This window comes from Aphidius gifuensis, linkage group LG6 (genome assembly GCF_014905175.1).
Source record: "Aphidius gifuensis isolate YNYX2018 linkage group LG6, ASM1490517v1, whole genome shotgun sequence".
NCBI lineage: Eukaryota > Metazoa > Arthropoda > Insecta > Hymenoptera > Braconidae > Aphidius > Aphidius gifuensis.
In genome coordinates this window covers 10,910,925-10,932,159 of record NC_057793.1, presented here as the reverse complement: position 1 = coordinate 10,932,159, position 21,235 = coordinate 10,910,925, and the positions used below count along the sequence as shown (strand labels likewise).

At 23.7% G+C, this 21,235-nt stretch overlaps 1 protein-coding gene across 2 annotated transcripts in view; it reads left to right on the top strand.

Moving 5' to 3' along the window:
• Window positions 1-20,733, top strand: part of LOC122859464 (cytoplasmic polyadenylation element-binding protein 2-like) — a 67,885-nt gene extending 47,152 nt beyond the window's left edge. For both annotated transcript variants that reach the window (XM_044163066.1, XM_044163067.1), the window contains exons 4-8: window positions 10,040-10,273; window positions 10,511-10,623; window positions 10,736-11,128; window positions 11,220-11,330; window positions 11,427-20,733. In XM_044163066.1, the coding sequence (XP_044019001.1) occupies window positions 10,040-10,273; window positions 10,511-10,623; window positions 10,736-11,128; window positions 11,220-11,330; window positions 11,427-11,543 (968 nt within the window). In that variant the 3' untranslated portion in view covers window positions 11,544-20,733. The remainder of the gene's footprint in view (window positions 1-10,039; window positions 10,274-10,510; window positions 10,624-10,735; window positions 11,129-11,219; window positions 11,331-11,426) is intronic.
• The last annotated feature ends 502 nt before the right edge of the window (window positions 20,734-21,235 follow it).

The window sequence follows — 21,235 nt, the reverse complement described above, 5'->3', positions numbered from 1 at the left end:
GCAAAGTATACGAACAAGAGGCAACCTACTATACTTATATTAGCCCCTTTAGTTATGCCAACCTATTAATATTAAAAACATAGTCAAAGACGCATATTTCGTTACACCATTAAGTTCAAAGCTCCAAAAGATAGAGTCAAGGCCACCTGTCGAGTTCACTAGGACATAAATTTAATTTTTAAAAAACATGCATTCAAAATTTTTATCTATACAACTTGAAACATTTTTTCTGTTTTTTTTTTATTGATTACTTGTATAATTTGATTAATGTCCGTCATGGTGATGAAACAATTTAAATTCGATTAAAGAAGTCGTGTAGAAAGTGGAGCTGTTTTTGGAAAAGCCATGAAAGTTCTATGAAATTATACACAAATCATGTAGATATTTTAATTTTAAATATTTATTTTTCAATGTTAATAATTTAGGCAATTTTTAATTAATGATTATTTAAAAAATTCTTCCAAAAAACCCATTGGTTCTTATATTATGGAAATTACCATTATTTGTATATTTAAATTCAAATTAAATTTAATTAAAAAAATATTTATTTCATGAACTCGTTGAAAAAAACATCTCATCAACTTTTAAATTTAAACAAATAATAAAATAAGCGAAAAAAAAAATATAAATTAAATATATATTTTTACATATTCTTGTAAGTGATCAGTATTTATTTTTTTACAGATATTTTCATACTGTGGCTGTTTAAATTTTTCAATCTTAGTCTTTCATAAATTTACTAGATGTAATTAATTTTTTGATTAATTTAGTTCCTTTTTTCAAGATTAAAACGAATAAAACTGTCCTTTGACAGTTGACGAATTCCTCGAGAGTGCGACGTCTGGTTTCGAGTGTAGTTTTTTTTTTTTTTTTCTGAGGTCTTTGAAACAAGCACTCGTTAATTTACTGGATTTTCTAATTTTCTTGCAAACTCCTAATTATAAAATATTTTTCTCAAAGCAGAAAAATAAAAAAATTACACCTTGTATAGACTGAAAGTAATTGAAAAATTAAAAGAAAAATGCACATTTTATTTTTACACCCTCAAGTATACCTTCTTAATTTAGTAATTAAAAAATTATATTTTATCATTACCATAATATTTTTTTAATTGAAAAACTTATATTCATGTGTAAACTTTACGCTCCAGCGAAATGATTGCGCTAGCAATGAGTAATATTGAATTTTTAGAATTTGAATGACATGCCATCTTGTGAGACATGGAGTCTTCAAAGATAGAGCGTAAAATTTAAATGTCGATTATCGTGGACTATTCATGATTTGTAAATTACCAAAAACGATTGCTTAGATCTAAAATGGCTCGGGTAATATTATTTTGAAACTGTCGTTTCTCACATGTTAAAACCGGTGTTCAATTGAGGTTTACAAAAATATAATGACATGAAAAAGCAATCTAACTGCAACTCTTGTGACTTTTTAATTTCATACAATGTTTTCTTAAGGACACATAATTATCTTAATAAATTTCAAACCTTTATATATACATAAGTTAGTATTGGTTTGTTTTTTCACACTCTTCACATTCTTTGATCAGAACTACTTGGCCATGATTAGCATTAATTAATGTTTCAGTGTATACTTTTGAGGGAGGAAAAAAAAACTTCAAGTATAGGTGTCTCAAGTGTATATTCTTCGTTATTTTTTTGCGTTCACTTTTTTGCCATGAAAACGTGACTACTTTTATGTTTATATTCTCATACACGAATAAATTTCCTCCTTTTTTTTTTTTTTTTTTGTTACTAAGTCAGTATCTTGTCTTTTTTTTCATAAGTTATTAATAATAACTTATTATATATCATAAGAAGACATGATACAGCCGTCCTAATCAATCAATTTTCATATCAATCCATGTTGTTATTAAAAACTCATTGATTAGTTTCACAGATCGTATGAGAACGTATATAAAAATATCTTTTGAAAGATGGGCACATATTTTAAATAAGTACATGAGGGAAAAAATTCTCTTCATTCTCATGCCGTAACACAGTCTTATTTTATGATTTATGACAAACAATCACATTTTACATTTTAGGAAATTGTATAAAATATCGGACATGTTAATTTGATATATATGGAGTCAAAAAATTGACTCTTATTTCTACCTGGGTGGCAATTAGATCTTTATTAATTTATTAATACATACTCAAAACATCTAATTTATTAAAAACTAAAAATAACAAAAAATTAAGGGTTTTAATTTTCGTCCAACGTGTTTTTCTTTTTGATTTTTTTGTTTATATCAAAACAAAAATGTAAATTTTCTTATGTAGTTGATTGTCGTAATGAAAAAAGAGTTGAGACGGAAAAAAAATGATATATATATATAGGGATAAGATAAAGCCAAATCGTCTGAGAATTTTTACAACAAAAAAAAAAAAACATTTATAGAAATAAATGTTGGACTTGTATCATGTACGTGCTTCTCAACAAAGTCACGTACGTGAAAGCACTAAAGACCGGAAAAATGGTTTGAGTATACTATTTTAAATATACCCACATAAACAATGAAAAAAATTGTAAAAAATATATTGTAGCTGTTAAAGTGACAAGATCAGTTATTTTGACTTTCTTAATTCTACTATTATTCAACGAGTAATTAATTCAAATAGTGACTCTGTAAAAACAAATAAAAAACAAATAGTTCAACGAGTCTTCGATTGAATCTGCCTTATTATTAGAAGTACAATCATTTTATAATTATTCTACAAATATCTGTAATTTTTTCGTCGTTTGTATCGTGACTGAAAGTGTTAAGAAAATTAACAAGAAGATGTTTATATAAACAGTGAAAACTGTGTGGACATTCTCTTGTTAACATTTTCACAAGGGAATGAAATATAATAATGGTAAATTATTGTAATTAAAAATAGAATGTTTTGATACAAAGCGCCAAAACAGCTTTTTGGGCACCGATTAATAATGATAGAACATGAACACGAAATCGAAACGAAAGCGATGACTCCGCACTGAAGGCACTATGCGATGTTCAAAATCTTTTTCTCATTGCTCATGATCGTTGTGTAAAATTCAAGATTTTTTGGATCATGGGCGGTGGAATTTTGCGTGTTTTAGATGCTTGCGTTAGGAAAAAAAAACATTCTGAGCTTAAAAATACATCACTCTAGTATTTGAGATACAGTCTTGTTATATTTTTTTCTAATTCTTTGGAGCTGTATCGTAGTTTTTTGGAAAAAAACAATTATCCTTCGAAACGGTCAACTTTCGAAATGCTCTTACCTTTTTTAAGACAGACAGATTTTGAATCCTCAACTTGGGATTTGCTCAAACTTTAAACTGTACATATATTTTCAGTAATACATATTCGTGATTTGAGTATATAATTTTCAAATGAAATGCACTCACCCAATAAAAAGTTGAATCAATTTGAAGAGTTTTTTTTTACTTCTTGTAATCAAATAATTGATTCGAAAATACTGGCAATTTTCAATTTTTATTCGATTACATTTTTTTTTCATAATAAAATTTTTCATAATAAAAAAACATTTTTTTTTTTATCAAAATAAAAGTAAGAAATAATGAAGTTTTATTTTTTTAATTATTATTATATAATTAATAACATTTTGTTGAAAAATTTTTAGTTTAAAAGATTTAAAACAAATAATGACACTTCAATATATTTTTTATTTTTTCAATTTACCTGTTATAGTTTATCAATTTTCAATTATATATAACTTAAATTAACTGAATATACTTAGTTGCACTAAAAAAATGATGGCGTTGATGCAGTGGTATACGTGGTATATTGTAGCAAGGGAACTAAGGTCCGTTGCAACTTACAAGGTTCTCTGTCACAGTGGATCAGTGGACCTCGGGTACTGCTTATTATGTAAATATTGTTCTTTCACATACTAATAAGTTATCAATTACAAACTCATCCATGAATAGAAACTTATTATTATAAAAAACAAATATAGTAGTAACGCGTGCTAACACAAAACAATAATCAACAAACAAATTATAAAATATATTATATAAAGACGAGCATATGATTCCGGTGCATGTTTACGATGATTCTCAGGTCCGCTAAAGCAGTAGACCTTTCGTCAATTGCAGCATGGGAATGGTTCAATGCAACAAAGGACTACGGCTGCCGAAACTTTAGACCGCTGCGTCAACACCATCGTTTTTTCATCATGATGAATACATTCAACTTTATTTTTTGCAATCTAGATTGTCTGAAAAACAAACTAAAAATAGAATACATATACAAACACAAAACTTTTTATTTTTTTAGAGGACATTTTTATTTTTATATTTTTTTTTATAGATACTTGAGAAGGTGTTTGTCATGATCAAATAAAAAATAAAAAAAGAAAGTTTGCGTGTTCAGCATATCCATATTTAGTGTACATATAATTTCATAAATTTATGTAAAATGAATTGCATGGTAAAGTCAAAAACATTATTAAAACAAAAAAGAAACTAATAATAATAAAATTTATATGAATTATTATTTTTATAATGATAAATCCAAACGTACTTTATATTTATTTTAACAACGATATATAATGATTTTCTTTTATTAATTCAAAATGGATTTAACAGTATGTTATTTCAAAAGAAAATTATGAAAACTAACTAATATTGACATGTTGGAAAATTTCCATCAAGTAAGACCAAAAAAGTTTGAACTTTGAATCGATCTGAGTATATCAATCGTCAAAGAATAATATTGAAACAAGGCTTATTATTGTTATTTAAAAAAAAAAAATCTTCTAGAATAATTTTTTATAAATACATTATATGATTGAAACATAATTCGTGCATATTATTTTTATTACAATTACAATAAATAATATCATTTTAAATGGAAATGTGTGTCTTTACTTTTTCGATATATTCATGGTGGACTCTTGAACCGTAGGGGTCGCCTGCGGGCTAAAACGTGTTACGAATTTTGATGATGTTTTGTGTGTGTGCACGCTTCTGCATTTTATTATTATCAGTTTATTTTATTTATTTTTTTTGCTTTACCTGAGGGCACTTACGTGGCACGGTCAGCAACCTTTATTTTTTTTTGTTTTTTAAATTACATGATTACATGATGCAAAAAATAAATACGCATGATAATAATGTCATGTAATTCAGGATTTTTCCGATTTAAAACTTATTTAACTTTCGAATTTTGCTAATTTGAATTTTACTATTATTGAATATTAAATAAAAAATTACTATTAGTAACTTATCTCCATGGCGTTATTAATGAAAATAATAATAAACTCAAAATTTGTATTTTCTTAAAATAAAATAACAGAAATCCAATATTTTTTTCAAAAAAATTGACTATTTCGCCAGAGGCTATCCAAGTTTGAAGTCATATGGTGTCTGCACTCTCGTGTGTAGTATTTGTAAAGTCGCATGTAGTTTTTGTAGTCATTCTCGTAGTCAACGTAGTCGCTATAATCGACTACAATATTTCAAGTGATACAGTAGTCGTATGTAATTAGTTTTCCATATATCGAAAACAAAACAAGAAAAAAGTCGTAAGTACTCAAGATCATATGCACGACTTAAATAGTGGTACTAAAAATATTAGTGATAAAGTAAAATAATAAAACTCAGATAATTTTATCAAGCATCCAATGAATTCTCTTGGTTATACAGATATAATAAAGAACTGAATGACTTCAAAAAAACGTAGTCATTTGTAGTCAGCAGCTACAAAATTATTCGTTGTAGTCGAGGTTGTAGTCAGTGTAGTCGTGGTGTCACTCTATCTGCCCTCGGACAGCCTCTTGCTACTTTGTGTAACAAATAAAGATAGAAAAAAAAAAATCAAGTAAGTAACGTTCTAAAGTGTATGAAGATTGAAGAAATAATAAATCCTATGTAATGGCTCGAACCAGCAACCTTCAGACTAGAATGTTCTGTAACGTCAGTATATATTTATGTGACGGATTAAAATATATTTCTTTTTGATTTTTCGGTAAATTTTACATATTTGAGCCTTCTGGAGAAGAATTCAGAGTTATTACTAGATTTTTTTTCTTTACTCAATGTAGAAATTTCAAAAAAAAATCCAGAAAAATTTTTTTTATAAAATGAGTTCGGAAAAATTAAATTTTTTTTTGTCAGATATGCCAGTTAAAAATATAAAAGCCAATATTAAAAAAACAGTTTACATTACAAAAAATTATAAAAAGGAAAACACTTTTGTGTCTGTATATAAAAAATGAGTGAAGATTGAAGGGCGATGGTGAAATGAATAAATGAAAGAAAAGAATAATGCATTGGTCCTACAATTTACATCTGTCTTGAACAGCAGGATACTTGGTGATCATTAATTCTGAAGTGAGAAACAGACAAACTTGTGACATTGAAGAGTTTGCATCGCCCTCGATTTCCTCTAAGGAAATACCATCTTCCCCTTTTTTTATTTTATCTTTTTCTCACAGTCACTTATACTTCATCTTTTCTAAAGGGTTTTTTAATTTTCTGTAAACATGTTTTACCATATACACATAAACATGAAAATAAAATTGACAAATCAATTGATAATCAAGATTATAAATAAATAAATTTTAATTTTATGTTTTTAATATTTTAATTCGTTATGTTTGATTAGATTTAGGCTAAAATGTACAAACCACTCACTTGGACTTTTAAAAATTTTATGAAAATAAAAATGAATGAAATAAAATAATTTAAAAATTAAAATGATTGAATAAGACAATTAATTAATTAGTAAATTGTGTATTAAAAAAAAACCTTTATAATTGAATACTTAAATGAACAATTAACTGATCAATTGAAAAACAAAAAATTGAAATATAATTAAGGAACTAATTTATTGTTAGTTTTTTACTATGATATTTTTAGAACCATATAGTATTTAATTATTGTGAATTAAAATTTAATGATGCCCGTATGCTCAATACGTGTTAAAATTATTAACTTTGTAATATTATTATCTTGTAATCGGTACCACTGGAAAATTTGAAATTAATTCAGCATACCGGCAATTATCTGCTTAATAAGCATCGGCAATATTGGTTACATTTATTCCTAATTAGATTTCTATATACAAATTGAATTTCTGTAATAAAAATTTATTCTCTTTACAAATGTGTTAATATAATGAATATAATTTTTTTATTTTTTAGTGATTTTACAAATCAAATATGGATAATATCAATTAATTAAAAAAAATGTTACTTTAGTAAAAAATAAAAATGATGAATCTGTTAACTGAAAAGCCAACTTGAATATATATATTTTTATTTCAATGAAAATTGTTCCCCAAACAGTTTCTATATAATAAATGAAAAAAATAAAAAATACTATATAACCGAATAAAAGTATATGTCTGGAAAATTCAAATATCCGTCTCGTCTCATCTCAAGCATGTCAAATTCTCTTTTTTTTTTTTCTTTTTATTTTGTTCTCTCTTCATCCTCTTTTTTTTCATTCTAATCCGAGACACCCTAAAACGCGATTGAAAAATCTTCCATCGTCACTGTGAAAATTTCCAAGTCATTTCTTTCAACATGATTTTTTATAGCGTCTTATTTATTCCAAAAATAAAAAATCTTGGTTTTTATTTTCGAAAAATAAATGTTTATTTATAATTTAAAAAAAAAAAAGAAAACCAATTTTATTAAAAGAAAAATTTTCAAATGGAAAAAAAAGTTTTATTTAAAGAAAACTTGGTAATTACATTTTGAGCATTATTGATCATTGCGAGAGAAACACTTTTTTACTTTTTCCTATCTCCTTATTAACTCCACGTCAACGGTTAGTCGATATCAACGACCCGCACCATGTATAATTATCATGAAATAACACTTCACCATAATTATCTTTAAAATTACATACTGCTTATGTCAAACAGCTCGAAAATAGTCAATGAATCATGTTTAATTTTGTACTTGATTCTTATAATTTTATTTGAATAACAATAATTACTGATACACTAATAAAAATACACTAGTTCATTCTAATTAATTTTTATTGATTTATTCATAAACAAATAAAAATTCGTCAAAAAAGTATCAAAGTTATTATCTTTTTCGGAAATATTTTAACACTCTAGATTTTTACAAAATTTATCATTTATCATTTTTTTTATCATGAACAAACAATCTGGTTTTTATTAGTAAAAAAAAAAAAAAACCTCTCAAGTACGTGAAATTTACAGGAAAATCTAGTGAAAATTAGGAGGAATATTTTTGCCAAAGAACGTAAGCATTACTGTTGATTGTCAATTTAATTTGACTGAGTTGATTATTTATTTTTCAAGTCCACAAAATCTACTGAAATATATAAGAAAATTATTATTTCAAATGATGACAGTAATGAAAAAGAATAAAAAAAAGATTGGATATATATTTTTAGATTGTTTGCATTTAAATTAATATTGAATGGCTGAATAGTAGAATTAAAGTCGAAAATTTTTTATGTTGAACGAGGGTTGACTAAAGCTATGTACATGTGAAGCAATCAGATTCAATCCTCGTCGTCATCATCATTCTGTTTGGTACATTCAGTGAATCTAGATGTAATGATCATTATCTTCTAAATATTACAATTCATTTTAGACCCTCACATTCAAATATTTTCATGAAAACTTAATGAACTATGTATATACTTTTTTTTTCTGTATGTATCAAATTATTATTTCTCTTCCCTAAAAAAAATAATCTCGACTATTCTTTTTTATTCATCAACTAAAATTTTATATTAAAAAGATAAAAATAAATAAATAATAAAAAAGATTTTGCAGTTGTTTACTATCATATGAAAAACATTCTAGATGAATTTAAAAAACGAGCAGAATATAATAATCAGAATTTTGAAGAATAAAAATGAAAATTGATTAATTTTTATTAACTTATTATTTTTAGTTTTTTTATTTTTATTTTTTTTTGTAGCACATGATAAATCCAAATCTGCTCTATTTTTGGATGTTTTTTTTTAAAGATCCCAGGAGACAAAAATTTACTCTTCGTGTGGGTGGTTTTTTTTTACAATAAAAAAATTGAATAAAAAAAAAATCTATATATATAAATGAAATAAAAAAAAAAGACAAATGCCATGCAGACAAACGATCTAATAAAATACTCCAAAAGAAATGAAAAAAAAAAAAAAAATTGATCAAGTTTTTATTTATTTATTATTTATTTTGTATATATATTTTTTTATTTTTATTAGCCTTGTAGTTGGGTTGAATTTTCGTTGAATATGATGGATATAAAAAAAAAAAAAAAAAGATGTTCATTATTATAGATACGTGGAAATGATGATTCGCGGAATTTATTCGCTGCGTTGAAATTAAAATGATATTTATTTTTTTCATTCCTTTTTTTTTTTCCCCTTCTGGAATTTATTATTCCCTTCTTTCTCCCTCCCTTTACTAATCTAATTCTCTTGTTTCTTTATCGAAAATCATGAGTTTAGTTTTTTTAAAATCCTCAGTTTTTCACCAACTCTGAGACAAGTCTTGACATATTTACATATCAATCACGTGCTTCGATAATAACTAATAGTAATATGTTTAATTATAAAAGAATATTTACAATTAGAACAAGAGGTGAATATATTTCTCTATTTTATTTCAATCAAATAATTTAATGTTTTATTGACGAATGGAGTACAAATTAATTGTTGCAATCGACGTTATTTTATTTTTTTATTTTTTTTCAATTGATTTCTCGTTCCCTTAACAACCAGTTCAAACGTGACAGTTGAAGGTTTTTCAATCACAGAAATAAAAAAAGATACAAAAAAAAAAAAAAAATCTAATTAACCAGTTTAATTATATCATAAAAAGTTAACACACTTATCATTAGAAAAAATATTATTTAAATATAATAAATACAGTTTTATTTGATTTCGTTTCTTTTTCTTATTCACAATGGCAATGTTTATTAGAAGAGCAAGATTTCCAATTAGAAAACGATTCAGTGAGTGAACCTTGAATGGTTCATATTTAAAAATAAAATATTTATTAGTGATGATTTGTGTTAAATAATATTTATTTTAATTTTTATGTTTTCAGGTAAATCACCATTTTTTTCTGGCATGGATGATCAGAGTGGAACACTGCTTGAAGATCCAAATTTACCTGGTCAAATGGATGGTATTAATATCGGTGTTGGTGGTATGAACGCACCACAAAATCCATCATTATCATCACCCAGTCGCAGCAGTCCACACAGTCAAGGCAGTGAAACAGGCGAAAGATTCTCAAGGAAGGTCTTTGTCGGTGGTCTTCCACCTGATATTGATGAAGGTATGCAATGACTATTCTATTTTTTTTTGTTTTATACTTTCTGTGTAGAGTTATTACAATTTTTTTTCTATTTTCCGGTCTATATCTCATTTTACTCTCTCGCTTAATCAAAAAAACGATTTAAGAGAAAAATGAATAAAAATATGAAGCAAAACAAATTAGTTATTATTCTATTATTTTTTTTTTTTTGTTGGTCTAACTTTCCTTTATTTTATTTTTTAAATTTTTTTATTGCAGATGAAATTACAGCTAGTTTCCGGCGTTTTGGACAGCTGGTAGTTGACTGGCCACACAAAGCTGAGAGTAAATCATATTTTCCACCAAAAGGATATGCTTTCCTCTTATTTCAGGTAAATAAAAGAAAATATTTTATCATTAAAATTATGTAATTTATAATTACTTTGAATATCTTGATATTATTTTTTGTGGTACTTAATTATTATTTTTTAATTCTATCAATAGGACGAAAGCTCAGTACAACAACTTATTGACGCATGTATTCAAGATGATGACAAATTATATCTTTGTGTTAGTTCACCAACAATTAAAGATAAACCAGTACAAATACGTCCATGGCGTTTAAGTGATGCTGATTTTGTACTTGATGCATCAATGACACTTGATCCACGTAAAACAGTATTTGTTGGTGGTGTACCAAGGCCATTAAAAGCCGTTGAACTTGCAATGATTATGGATAGACTTTATGGTGGTGTTTGCTATGCTGGTATTGATACTGATCCAGAATTAAAATATCCAAAAGGTGCTGGTAGAGTTGCATTTAGTAATCAACAGAGTTATATAAGTGCAATATCAGCACGATTTGTACAATTACAACATGGTGACATTGACAAAAGAGTAAGTTAAAAATATATATTTAAAAAAATTAATCGTGTTATTATTATTTTTATTATTATTTTCTTGTTTTTTTTTTTTTGTTTTAATCTAGGTCGAGGTTAAGCCATACGTTCTCGATGATCAAATGTGTGACGAGTGTCAAGGACAACGCTGTGGTGGTAAATTTGCACCATTTTTTTGCGCCAATGTCACTTGTCTTCAGGTAAATTTTTTTAATTAAAACAATAAAAAAATAATTATTATTTTTAAATTAGTAATTAATAATTAACTTGAACAATTTTTTAAATTTATTTTTCAGTACTATTGTGAACACTGCTGGGCTACAATTCATTCAAGACCTGGTAGAGAATTTCACAAACCACTTGTAAAGGAAGGAGCAGATCGGCCACGAGCTGTACCTTTTCGTTGGTGTTAACCCCACAAGACGTCGTATCTAATTATTACTCGCGGCCCTTAGCTAATTAACTACCCAACCTCTTATATATCTATTTCCATTATTCCTGCTTTTTTTTGTTCCTTGTTCCAATTATCTTCTGCCTCATTCTTTTTCAATTCAGCACTACAATGTCTCAAATATTATCTACTGTTTGTTAAGTGCTACTCTACCATACACATTTGACTACTCTTAAATGTTTTATCAACCGAACGGAAAAAGAAGATAAAAATACAACAAACATGTTTGTTATGAAGACACAAGGTGGAATAGGATGAGAAAAAAGCAGCTATCAACATCGCATTGGATTTATCTTAATTCAAAAAAAGAAAATAATGGAAAAGTTTGTTTCTTCTTCACCTGCAACTACACCTGTACTTGCTAACTACAATTAACATCGTTTTTGACCTGACAGCAGAGCAAATAGACCACAGTAAGATTATCTGAAAATACATTAACAAGAAAAAGAAAATATTATTTAAAATATTGACTGCGCTACAAACTAATCAGTGCGATGATTTATTATTTTTTTTTTCGACTTTTTGTTCTCATTTTAAAGAGGACAAATTACTTTCGGCAAATAGCACGCACTACTATTATATTATAGTAATAATTTTTTTTTTCTTCATCGTCAGTGAGAATCGATAAAGAAATAATATATTAGTGTTTTAAATACGAGAATATTACATAAAGCGATATTTTATGCGTTCTTGAATGTTAATCAATTTTTTTTCTTTGTTTCAATGACGCTCTATCGCTGTATGTATAAAAAAAATTCTCTGTATTGCAAGTCTATATTAGATTATAAGGGGGTTCTAGTTAAGCTCAAATGAATTTTATGTGAATTTTGTTTTTTAGTTCAAATGAGCCTAGTGTGATTGTTTTTGTGTGTATGTTTGTTATGTGAATAAATGTATTTTGTGAGTTTCGTGTTTTAAAAACAGAAATGAAATGACAAAAAAAAAAAAAAAAAACAAAGAAAAACAAAAAAACAAATGAAAAATTGTGCAATTGCGTTCAAAGATATTTGATTGAATGGGTCGAAGCAATGTTAATTATTTTATTTTTTCGTTATTATTATTTTTTATTTTATAATATATATGTGAAATTTGAAGACTGACACTCGAGGTTTAGAGAGTTATATCCGCAATCCTTCGTAAATTTCTATTCAATTTTTTTTATTAAAAAAAAAATCAATTGTTAAATTTAGAAAAAAAAAAAATTAAACGCAAAAATTATTTTCTTTTTTGTTTTATGAACGTTTAAATTCTTCCAATATTTTTATCAATTATTTATTTTTATTTTCACGATTTTTTTTTTCACTAATTATGAATCGCTCATAAAATATTTTTTTTTTCAAATTTGTAAATAACTAGTTAAAGGCAAATCTTTTTTCTTTCCCTTGCATCAATCTCTTTATGTACCTTAAAGAAAAAAAGAAACAAAAAAAAAATGCAGTAACAGCAAAAAAGAACACACTCATTTTTAAAAAAATATTATTTTAAGAAAAACACACTGTTTCTTTTTGATGTATATAATCAAATGATGCAATTGCGTAGTTCAAATTGTAAAAAAAAAAAAAAGAATAAAAAAAAAAAAAATTAGTAAGGAAAATTTAAAAAAAAAATGACTAGTAGTAAATGCCATCGAGTTTTGAAAAAAGTCGACAAGTATGCACGGATAGGTACACGAATTTAAACAAAAAGAATTTTCAAGTTAAACAATATTTACGATTTCATTTTTTTTTTCTATTATTTCTAATCCGATTAAAATCTTTTAATTCATAATCATAAAATTAAAAATCACAACTAGAAAACAATAAATTAGTGTTAATGTGGAAATAAAAAATTGTAAACTCGTTACCACTCACTAACTTATATATAAACGTGAATATATATATTAATTTATTTTTTTGGTCTCCTTTTTGTAAATAATACTATTTGCCATTATTAAATAATAAAATTGGCAAAATTACCTAGAAAAAATCAAAGAGAAAGACAAAAATATTTTGCGCTAATTTTTCAGTCGCGAAAATAAAAAACAATTAAATTATTTTGTCAAAAAATAAAAAAGAAAATAAATCTCTTGTAGTTAAATTAACAATTTGTTTTGTGATAACTGCTTGTTTATTTGATTAAAAAAAAATAATTACAAAGTCATTCAAATTACTAGTACAACGGGTAATTATTGAAAAGAAAAAAAAATCTATTAGTAATAATTCGAATTGTTAAATTTTATTTTAAAATTTGAAAAAGAAAAAAAAAAAAACATTATTACAACAATCTTTAAACAAATTGAAAATACATTTCCTTCGTGTTTCAATCTAAATGTTGCAATGTCTAAAAATCGAAAATTAATATAAAAAAACAGATAATAAAATTGTGTAAAAATTAAATGAACATTCTTTTTTTTTTTTTTTAATAATTAAATTGGAGTAATAATTCAAATTAGTGCAATTTCAACGCAAAAATATTTGTCTCATTTGAGACATAAATTTTCTTAGCTTAATAATTCAAAGAATATAAAAATGAAAAAAATCTAAAGATTGTAGAAATTTACAAGAAATTAAAGAAAAAATCTTTTCATGGATAAAAATTTATAAATAAAATTTGTATATGTAATATATAATAAATGAAAAAACAGAAAAATTGAAACAAAAAAAAAAAAAAAACTATAATTTAAAATATTAAGGTGTGAATCTTTCGTCCTTGCGTACAGAGGTTTTGGGTAGATCGTAGAAATGATTGTTTTTCTTTTATATTCATATTAAAAATCGACGAGTAGGATAAAAACAAAAATATTTCATTGGCTTAACAATCGCGTAAAACGCAACTACTTAAAACAAATAATTGTTTAAAAAAAAAAATAAAAAAAATAGTTATGAAAATAATGGAATGGTTATCAAATGAATTTTAACTAAAACCAAAATTGATTCTGATCGACATAAAATCTTTCATTAAAAGCAAATGTAATTCAAAGTGTAAAACAGCTATATTTTTTCGTGATAATTATTAAAATAAATAAATAAATCAGGTTGATGATTTTATATCAAAAAATTTAAAAAATTGTATAATAATTTGTTTAAATTAAATTTGAATTTGTTATTTATTCATTTTTTTTTATTTTCAATAATAGTCAATAATTTAAAATTATAATTTTTTAAGTTGATAAAACAAAAAAAAAATAGTCTAAACACTTGAACGTTAGATTAGAAATTAGAAAAAATAAAAACTGACAAATATGCATCACAGCAAAATAAAAATAATAATGAATAATTCAGAAATGATCAGCTATTATCATATGGCACTTGAGAGATATATAAAATGATGCTCGATAAAAACTAGAGCAATTAGTGAAAGAAAAAAATATGTCGAATACTTGACAATACAATCTTGTTAATAATGAACACATTCATTGCATTAAAAAATAATTCACATTTGACCTAGTAATTCGCTCCACGATTTCAATAACTTTCGATTGAGTTGAAGAAAAAAAAAAAAAACAACCAACCAACCAAGCTGAGTAAACCAACTCCTGATAAATACAAGAAAATAAAAAAAAAAAAAAAAGTCCAGAATCAATTTAAACAATTAAAATAAAAATAATAATATTGATAAAAGCAAAACTAATGTTAGGTGTGATTCCTCACCTCCTTTGTAATATGTGTGATAAAAATAATATATAAAGTAATAATATATTATTCATATTGATAATTTAAACATTTAATAATATTAATGCAAATTTACAAAACAAAAAATTAGTCGACAAAACAAACAGAAAATGATAATTTCGTACTAATTGCAGGATTTAAAGAAAAAAAAAAAACAATAATATCCAAAACTAGTATGAAAAATGATTTATTGTTATTTCTTCAATATTATTATTATAACTATTCATTTCGTATGTTTTTTTTTTTAAATTTATAATAAACGCATTGCATCAATGAAGTTAGCTAAATAACTCGATACAAAAAAATTTAATAGCAAATTGGTCTGAATGGATAAAAAAAAATTTTAAAAAATTAAAAAAAAAAAAAATTAGCTAATAATAATTGCAAAGCGTAAAAAATTGTAGTCATTTATAATAGATTTGTATTTTTCAGTGTTGAAAAAAGTTTTTTATACAGCTGTTATATTCTTGTCTAAATATCTTAGTTGAAAATGTGTGTGCGATTGTATGTGATTATCAAATTTCTACAGGCAAAAATGCGGAAAATAAGTTAAAAAAAAATATTAATACTTTGAATAATAATTAAAAATAAATCTAAGTTTTAATAATATTCAAGCATCGTCGATATACGTGTGAATTTTAACAACAATCAATTTAGATTTGATTGCATAGTAATGATACATATACATACATATTTTTTTTTCTTTTTCATTTTTTTAAAAATTGTTTTATATTCTTAGTAAATTAGTAAGAAAAAAAAATTAGATAAAATAATAATAATAATAATAATAGTAAGGGTGAAAGAGTCATCTCTGAGATCGTCCATTTAAAAAAAAAAAAAAAATTGTTTTTTTGAGTTGACGTATTATTAAATAGATAAATAATATTCTTCTTAAATAAATTGACGAATACTATGAGCAAGACTCTACACTTCATACTCAGATATAAATTATAAAATTTTTATTAAATAACACTGGGAAAATGAAGTAATTATCAAAAATAATACACATATACATACACAAATTATTATAAAATAATTAAACAGACATATATATATACACACAAACACATACTCGCTGCTCACCTTCCAATGAAAATTTTTTTTGTTTTTAATTTTTTAATTTTTACATATTTCCCAATACTTTTTTCGATTAATTTTTAATTTTTTTTTGCAAATGAATTTTTATTTTTTTATATAGTTATTATTCAATAATATTAAAAATAATCGTTATATGTTTTCTAGATAACAAAAATAAAAATATAAAAAAAAAAAAAAAATGGGGTTTAATAAAAAGTAAATTTTTTTAAATAAAATCCATAGTAATTAAATGATTTTAATAAAAAACCGGATATTGTTTTTTTTTTTTTTTTTTTTTGTTATAGACATATACATAAATATATATAAATATATTTTTTTTTATAAAAAAAGAAAAAAAAGGGGAAAATAAAGTTATGCCTATAGTTGACAGTTCATTTTTATAGTTGACAATTCATTTTTTCCGAGAAAAAAAAAAAAAGTTATCAACAATTATACAGTTTTAAGAAAAAGTCAATTTCTATTATTTTTTATTTTTATCGGTTTTATTAATTAATAAATAACCGACGAAACGAATAATAGACTACAATTACTCTTATATTTTTTAATTTTATTTTTATTGATATTGTTAATATTATTAGTGTAGAGATCTCCTCATACCAAAGATACACAAACACATACCACCACCAACACTTGCACTGAGCGAGAAAAATAAAAAAATTAATTTTTTTTAATTAAATTTTATTTAAAAAATGAAAAAAAAAAAAAAACATCGAAAAATATGTATTACGATTATTTTTCTTTTTCGTTTGTTCTTTTTTTTTTTTTTTATTTAAACGACTCAAATGTACAATTAATTTTTTATCACAAAAAAGATAAAGAAAAAAAAAGAAAAAAAAATATTACGCATAAAGTGTAAAATGTCATTTTTAAAATGTAATTGAATTTAATTAAAAATTCAAATAAAATCAATTTAAAAAAAAAAAAAAAAAAAATGATATAATATAGAGGGGAAATTTACTAAATAATCAGAAACAGAGTTGACTTAATATGATGAAAATATAAAATAGAAAAAAAAAAAATATAATTAAATAAATGAATTTATTATGTATTGTCATAAATCAATTTTAGAAAATAAATATAGAATTTAAAAATAGAAAAGTAAACGATGCCGCTGGGAACAGTGCAATGATTAAAATGGACTAGACCTCGATATAATCTTTAACGAGTTTTATAAAAACAAAATAAAAAACAAAAAACAAAAAGCAAATAGATTTTTTTTTTTTAAAATAAATTAATAAATAAATCATTTGTAAGATTTGTTTTATTTTTTTTTTCATTAGTTTACTTTTGTAAATGCTTTACTAGTCAATCTAGTTTTTTTTTTTTTTTTGTTTTTTTATTACTCATTGAAGAATTTCTTGTCAAGGTCGTTACCAATCGCAAGTAAGTTATTTTTAAATGATAGAAAAAAATTCACTTTCAAGTATTGTTTTTGGTATGTATGATGTACACGGATATGAAAAAAAAAAAAAAAACAATTCATAAATGATATTAATGTTTTCAATGTGAAATGTTCTTTTTTTAAAAAAAGATAATTAGTAAAAATTTCACGAAAGAAAAAAAAAAAGGCTCAGACAGCGCTGATAAATTGTTAACTATTTTTTGTTTCTTATAGGAAAATTTTGTACAAACGAGTGTGTAAATTTAATTTTTAATAGTACTTGAAGTGGCTGGGAATGAGTGCAAGTTAAAAAAAAATATAAAGAAATAAAAAGGGTCGAATATTTTGGAAATGGAAAATTTAATAAATTCAAAATGTCATAAAAATAATTTTCCAAATTCATAATAATAATTACCCAATTTATTTATATTTCTAGTGGTGTAATGATATAGTGTTGTATCGAATGTGAATAGAAGTTGAAAGTTAAAAAAAAAAAAAAAAAACACGTTATTATTGAAAGCGTGTTTATTATATCTAGCCAATTTTCTCTTATCACTTTTTTTGTACCGTTCTTTTTTCTAAATAACCATTGAATGTTTAATGAATGAAAATAATAAAAAAAAAATTTTTGAATTAAAAAAAAAAAACTAATAAATAAATAAATGAAAAATTAATTAAATATAATATGTAACCTACATAAACGAAAAAATACGCTTAGAAAATTTTTGTACACACAAATACACAACACTACACGAGTAAAAAAAAAATCTAGGCAATTATTTTTATTTCAAATTTTTTGTTTTTCAAATTTTTAAACTTTATCTTATCAAGAAAATTCATAAATTTTTTAAAAATCATTTTATTGTTGCAATTTTTTTGCAGTATAATAAAATTGACAATTTTTCTAAATATTAAGGACTTGTTTCGTGTTCATCGTGAAATGATTGTGCGGCTGCGATAAAAAATAAATAAATAAATTTAAAAAACAATTACGGATAGTATAAAAATTGGATAAATAAAAAAAAAAAATGTGTAAAAACACATATTTGTTAATGTAAAGTGGCAAATAAGATAAAAAAATTAACGTCACAATTTCGGGGGGAAATGATATTGCTATTAGGAAAAAAAAAAAAAAAATTAAATAAATTTAAAAAAAAGACGTGTTCGTATACATATGAAAAGGGCGCGGAATCGCCATAATAAGAGCATTAAAAAAAATTAAGTACAAGTGACTGAACGGAGGTGAATTTTTTTTACTCTTTTCTAAGAAAATTTAAATTTAAAACAACCAAATATGGAGTATAACTAAATGTTTTTTTTTTTTTAAATTGATAAAAAAATTGTTGATAATTAGAAAAACAAAAAAAAAAAAAAAACTGTCAGTCGTACATATAAAAAAAAAAAAAAAAATGATAAATTGTTTGTAGTAAATTTTTTTTCTCTTTTTGATATATCAAAAATTCGTTGTAAAAATGCACAGAAAAATTAAAAAAAAAAAAAAGAAAAATATAAAAATTAAAAAAAAAAAAAAAATATTAGATATATTTTAAAAAATTGTACAATGCAAGTGTGAATTTTTTTGGCATTTTTTATTGTATTTGTGGATTTTTTCTATATTGTCCGACTTTTAATGCGGCTTTTCAATTTTAATAAGATTTATAAATTAATTATCTACTTGATAAAAAAACAAAAAAAAAATGATTAATAATATTAAAAATATAAAAAAAAAAGCCATAAATAAATTTTTAAAAATCAATCGGTACTGCGTTGATTTTTTACGCGCATTGAATCGATCTTAGGTGAATGAATAATTAAAAATTAGGTGATATAATTAACTGAATTGACAGTATTACCACTGAAAATCAGGTGTTTGTTATTTTATTTTGTTCTCATTTTTATACACAATAAATTACTCTGTTATTAAATATAAGTATTTATGCACGCATCATATGCGATTGCGTAGAACTAAAAGTTCATGTGAAAAATGTATACATAAACATATATGTACATTATTATTATTTTCTTCAAAATTTATAATCAATTGGACAAATTTTTCCCGAATAAAAAAATTTATCATTGATTTAACAATTTTTATGAATAATGATATTGCGCAATCACACATTAAAACACGACTCAATGTACCTCAGTTACAAATACACTCATTGAACAAACATTTAAAAATAAATAAATAAATAATTCATAAAACACAAGACAAACTTTGATAATTCATATGAATATTAATTAAAAAACAAAAAATTCCTGTAGTAATAATATATGGTGTAATTAATCCAAGCGATTTTCAACGTTTTTCGATTTTCCAAATATTTGCTTGATTTTTCTTATTTTTCCCTGCAGTTCAATGAATAATTAAACAATAATAGAAATATATAATGTTTAGCAATATTAACTTGCAGAGATCATTTTTTCTATAAAAAAGTAGATGAAAAAAAATTCTCTTCGACATTCAGAAATCAGAATAGTTAAATTCTGCTTTTTGTACTACGCGTTTAATAAAATATTTAAAATAGTGCAAAAAAAAAAAAAAAAACAAAACTACAAATAAATAAATTAAAAATTAAATAAATGATCAATAAAGAAATTTACAAGTAAAATATATATCGGTTGAGTTTTTAAGTTAATCATGTGTCCGTCATATGTATCATTTAAATTTTTCAATAAAAATAAAAAAACAAAATATTCATATATCAATTTAAAAATATTATTCAAATTTATTTAACAAAATATTTAATGATTTTATTAATTATAGACAGATTTATCAAAGTGAAATAAAAAATAGAAAAATACGTACATTTACATAAAGCATATATCCTAACAGAGCCACCGCACCAGGCCAATTTTGTTATATTAGTCAATAATTAATAATCTTTTATTAATTGAAAAAAATAAAATAAATAAATTAGTCATATAAAATATAAACATAGAATTTATTTTTTTGGTCGCAAGAGTACTGTTGAAAAAAGATTGTGGTAAAAAAAAAAAAAAAAAGAAAAAAAAATTAAATATATAATAAGATATGAGTGTGATTGAAATATTTTTTTTTTATGTTTGTTTGTTAGGCGTATATTGTTTGTCTGTGTGTGGGGAAATACCAAAACAAGAAAGTGATAAATTATTTTGGATATAGGTACAGAGTTCGAAAGTGCAACCTGAATACAAAAAAAAAACAAAAGAAAAATCAACATTTTTTAAAATATATAAAAACAAAAAAATTTTGATTTGTTTTTTAATTTGATTATATATAATTAAAACAAACATTTTGAAAATGAATAAATTAAATTTATAATAATTATCAATATTTAAGTGAAAAGCTTTAAAAATAAAAGATGTTATTAAAATAAATTGTAAAGGTTTAATGTCAATGTTTGACCTTTGCTGGAATAAGTAGATAGTAAAAATAAAAAAAAAAAAAAGGTCGTATGTGAAATGAAAATAAGTGGGGAAATATAAAATGAGCAATGACACAGTGATTGTATCTTTAATTATATACTTTTATCACTTTAAGAT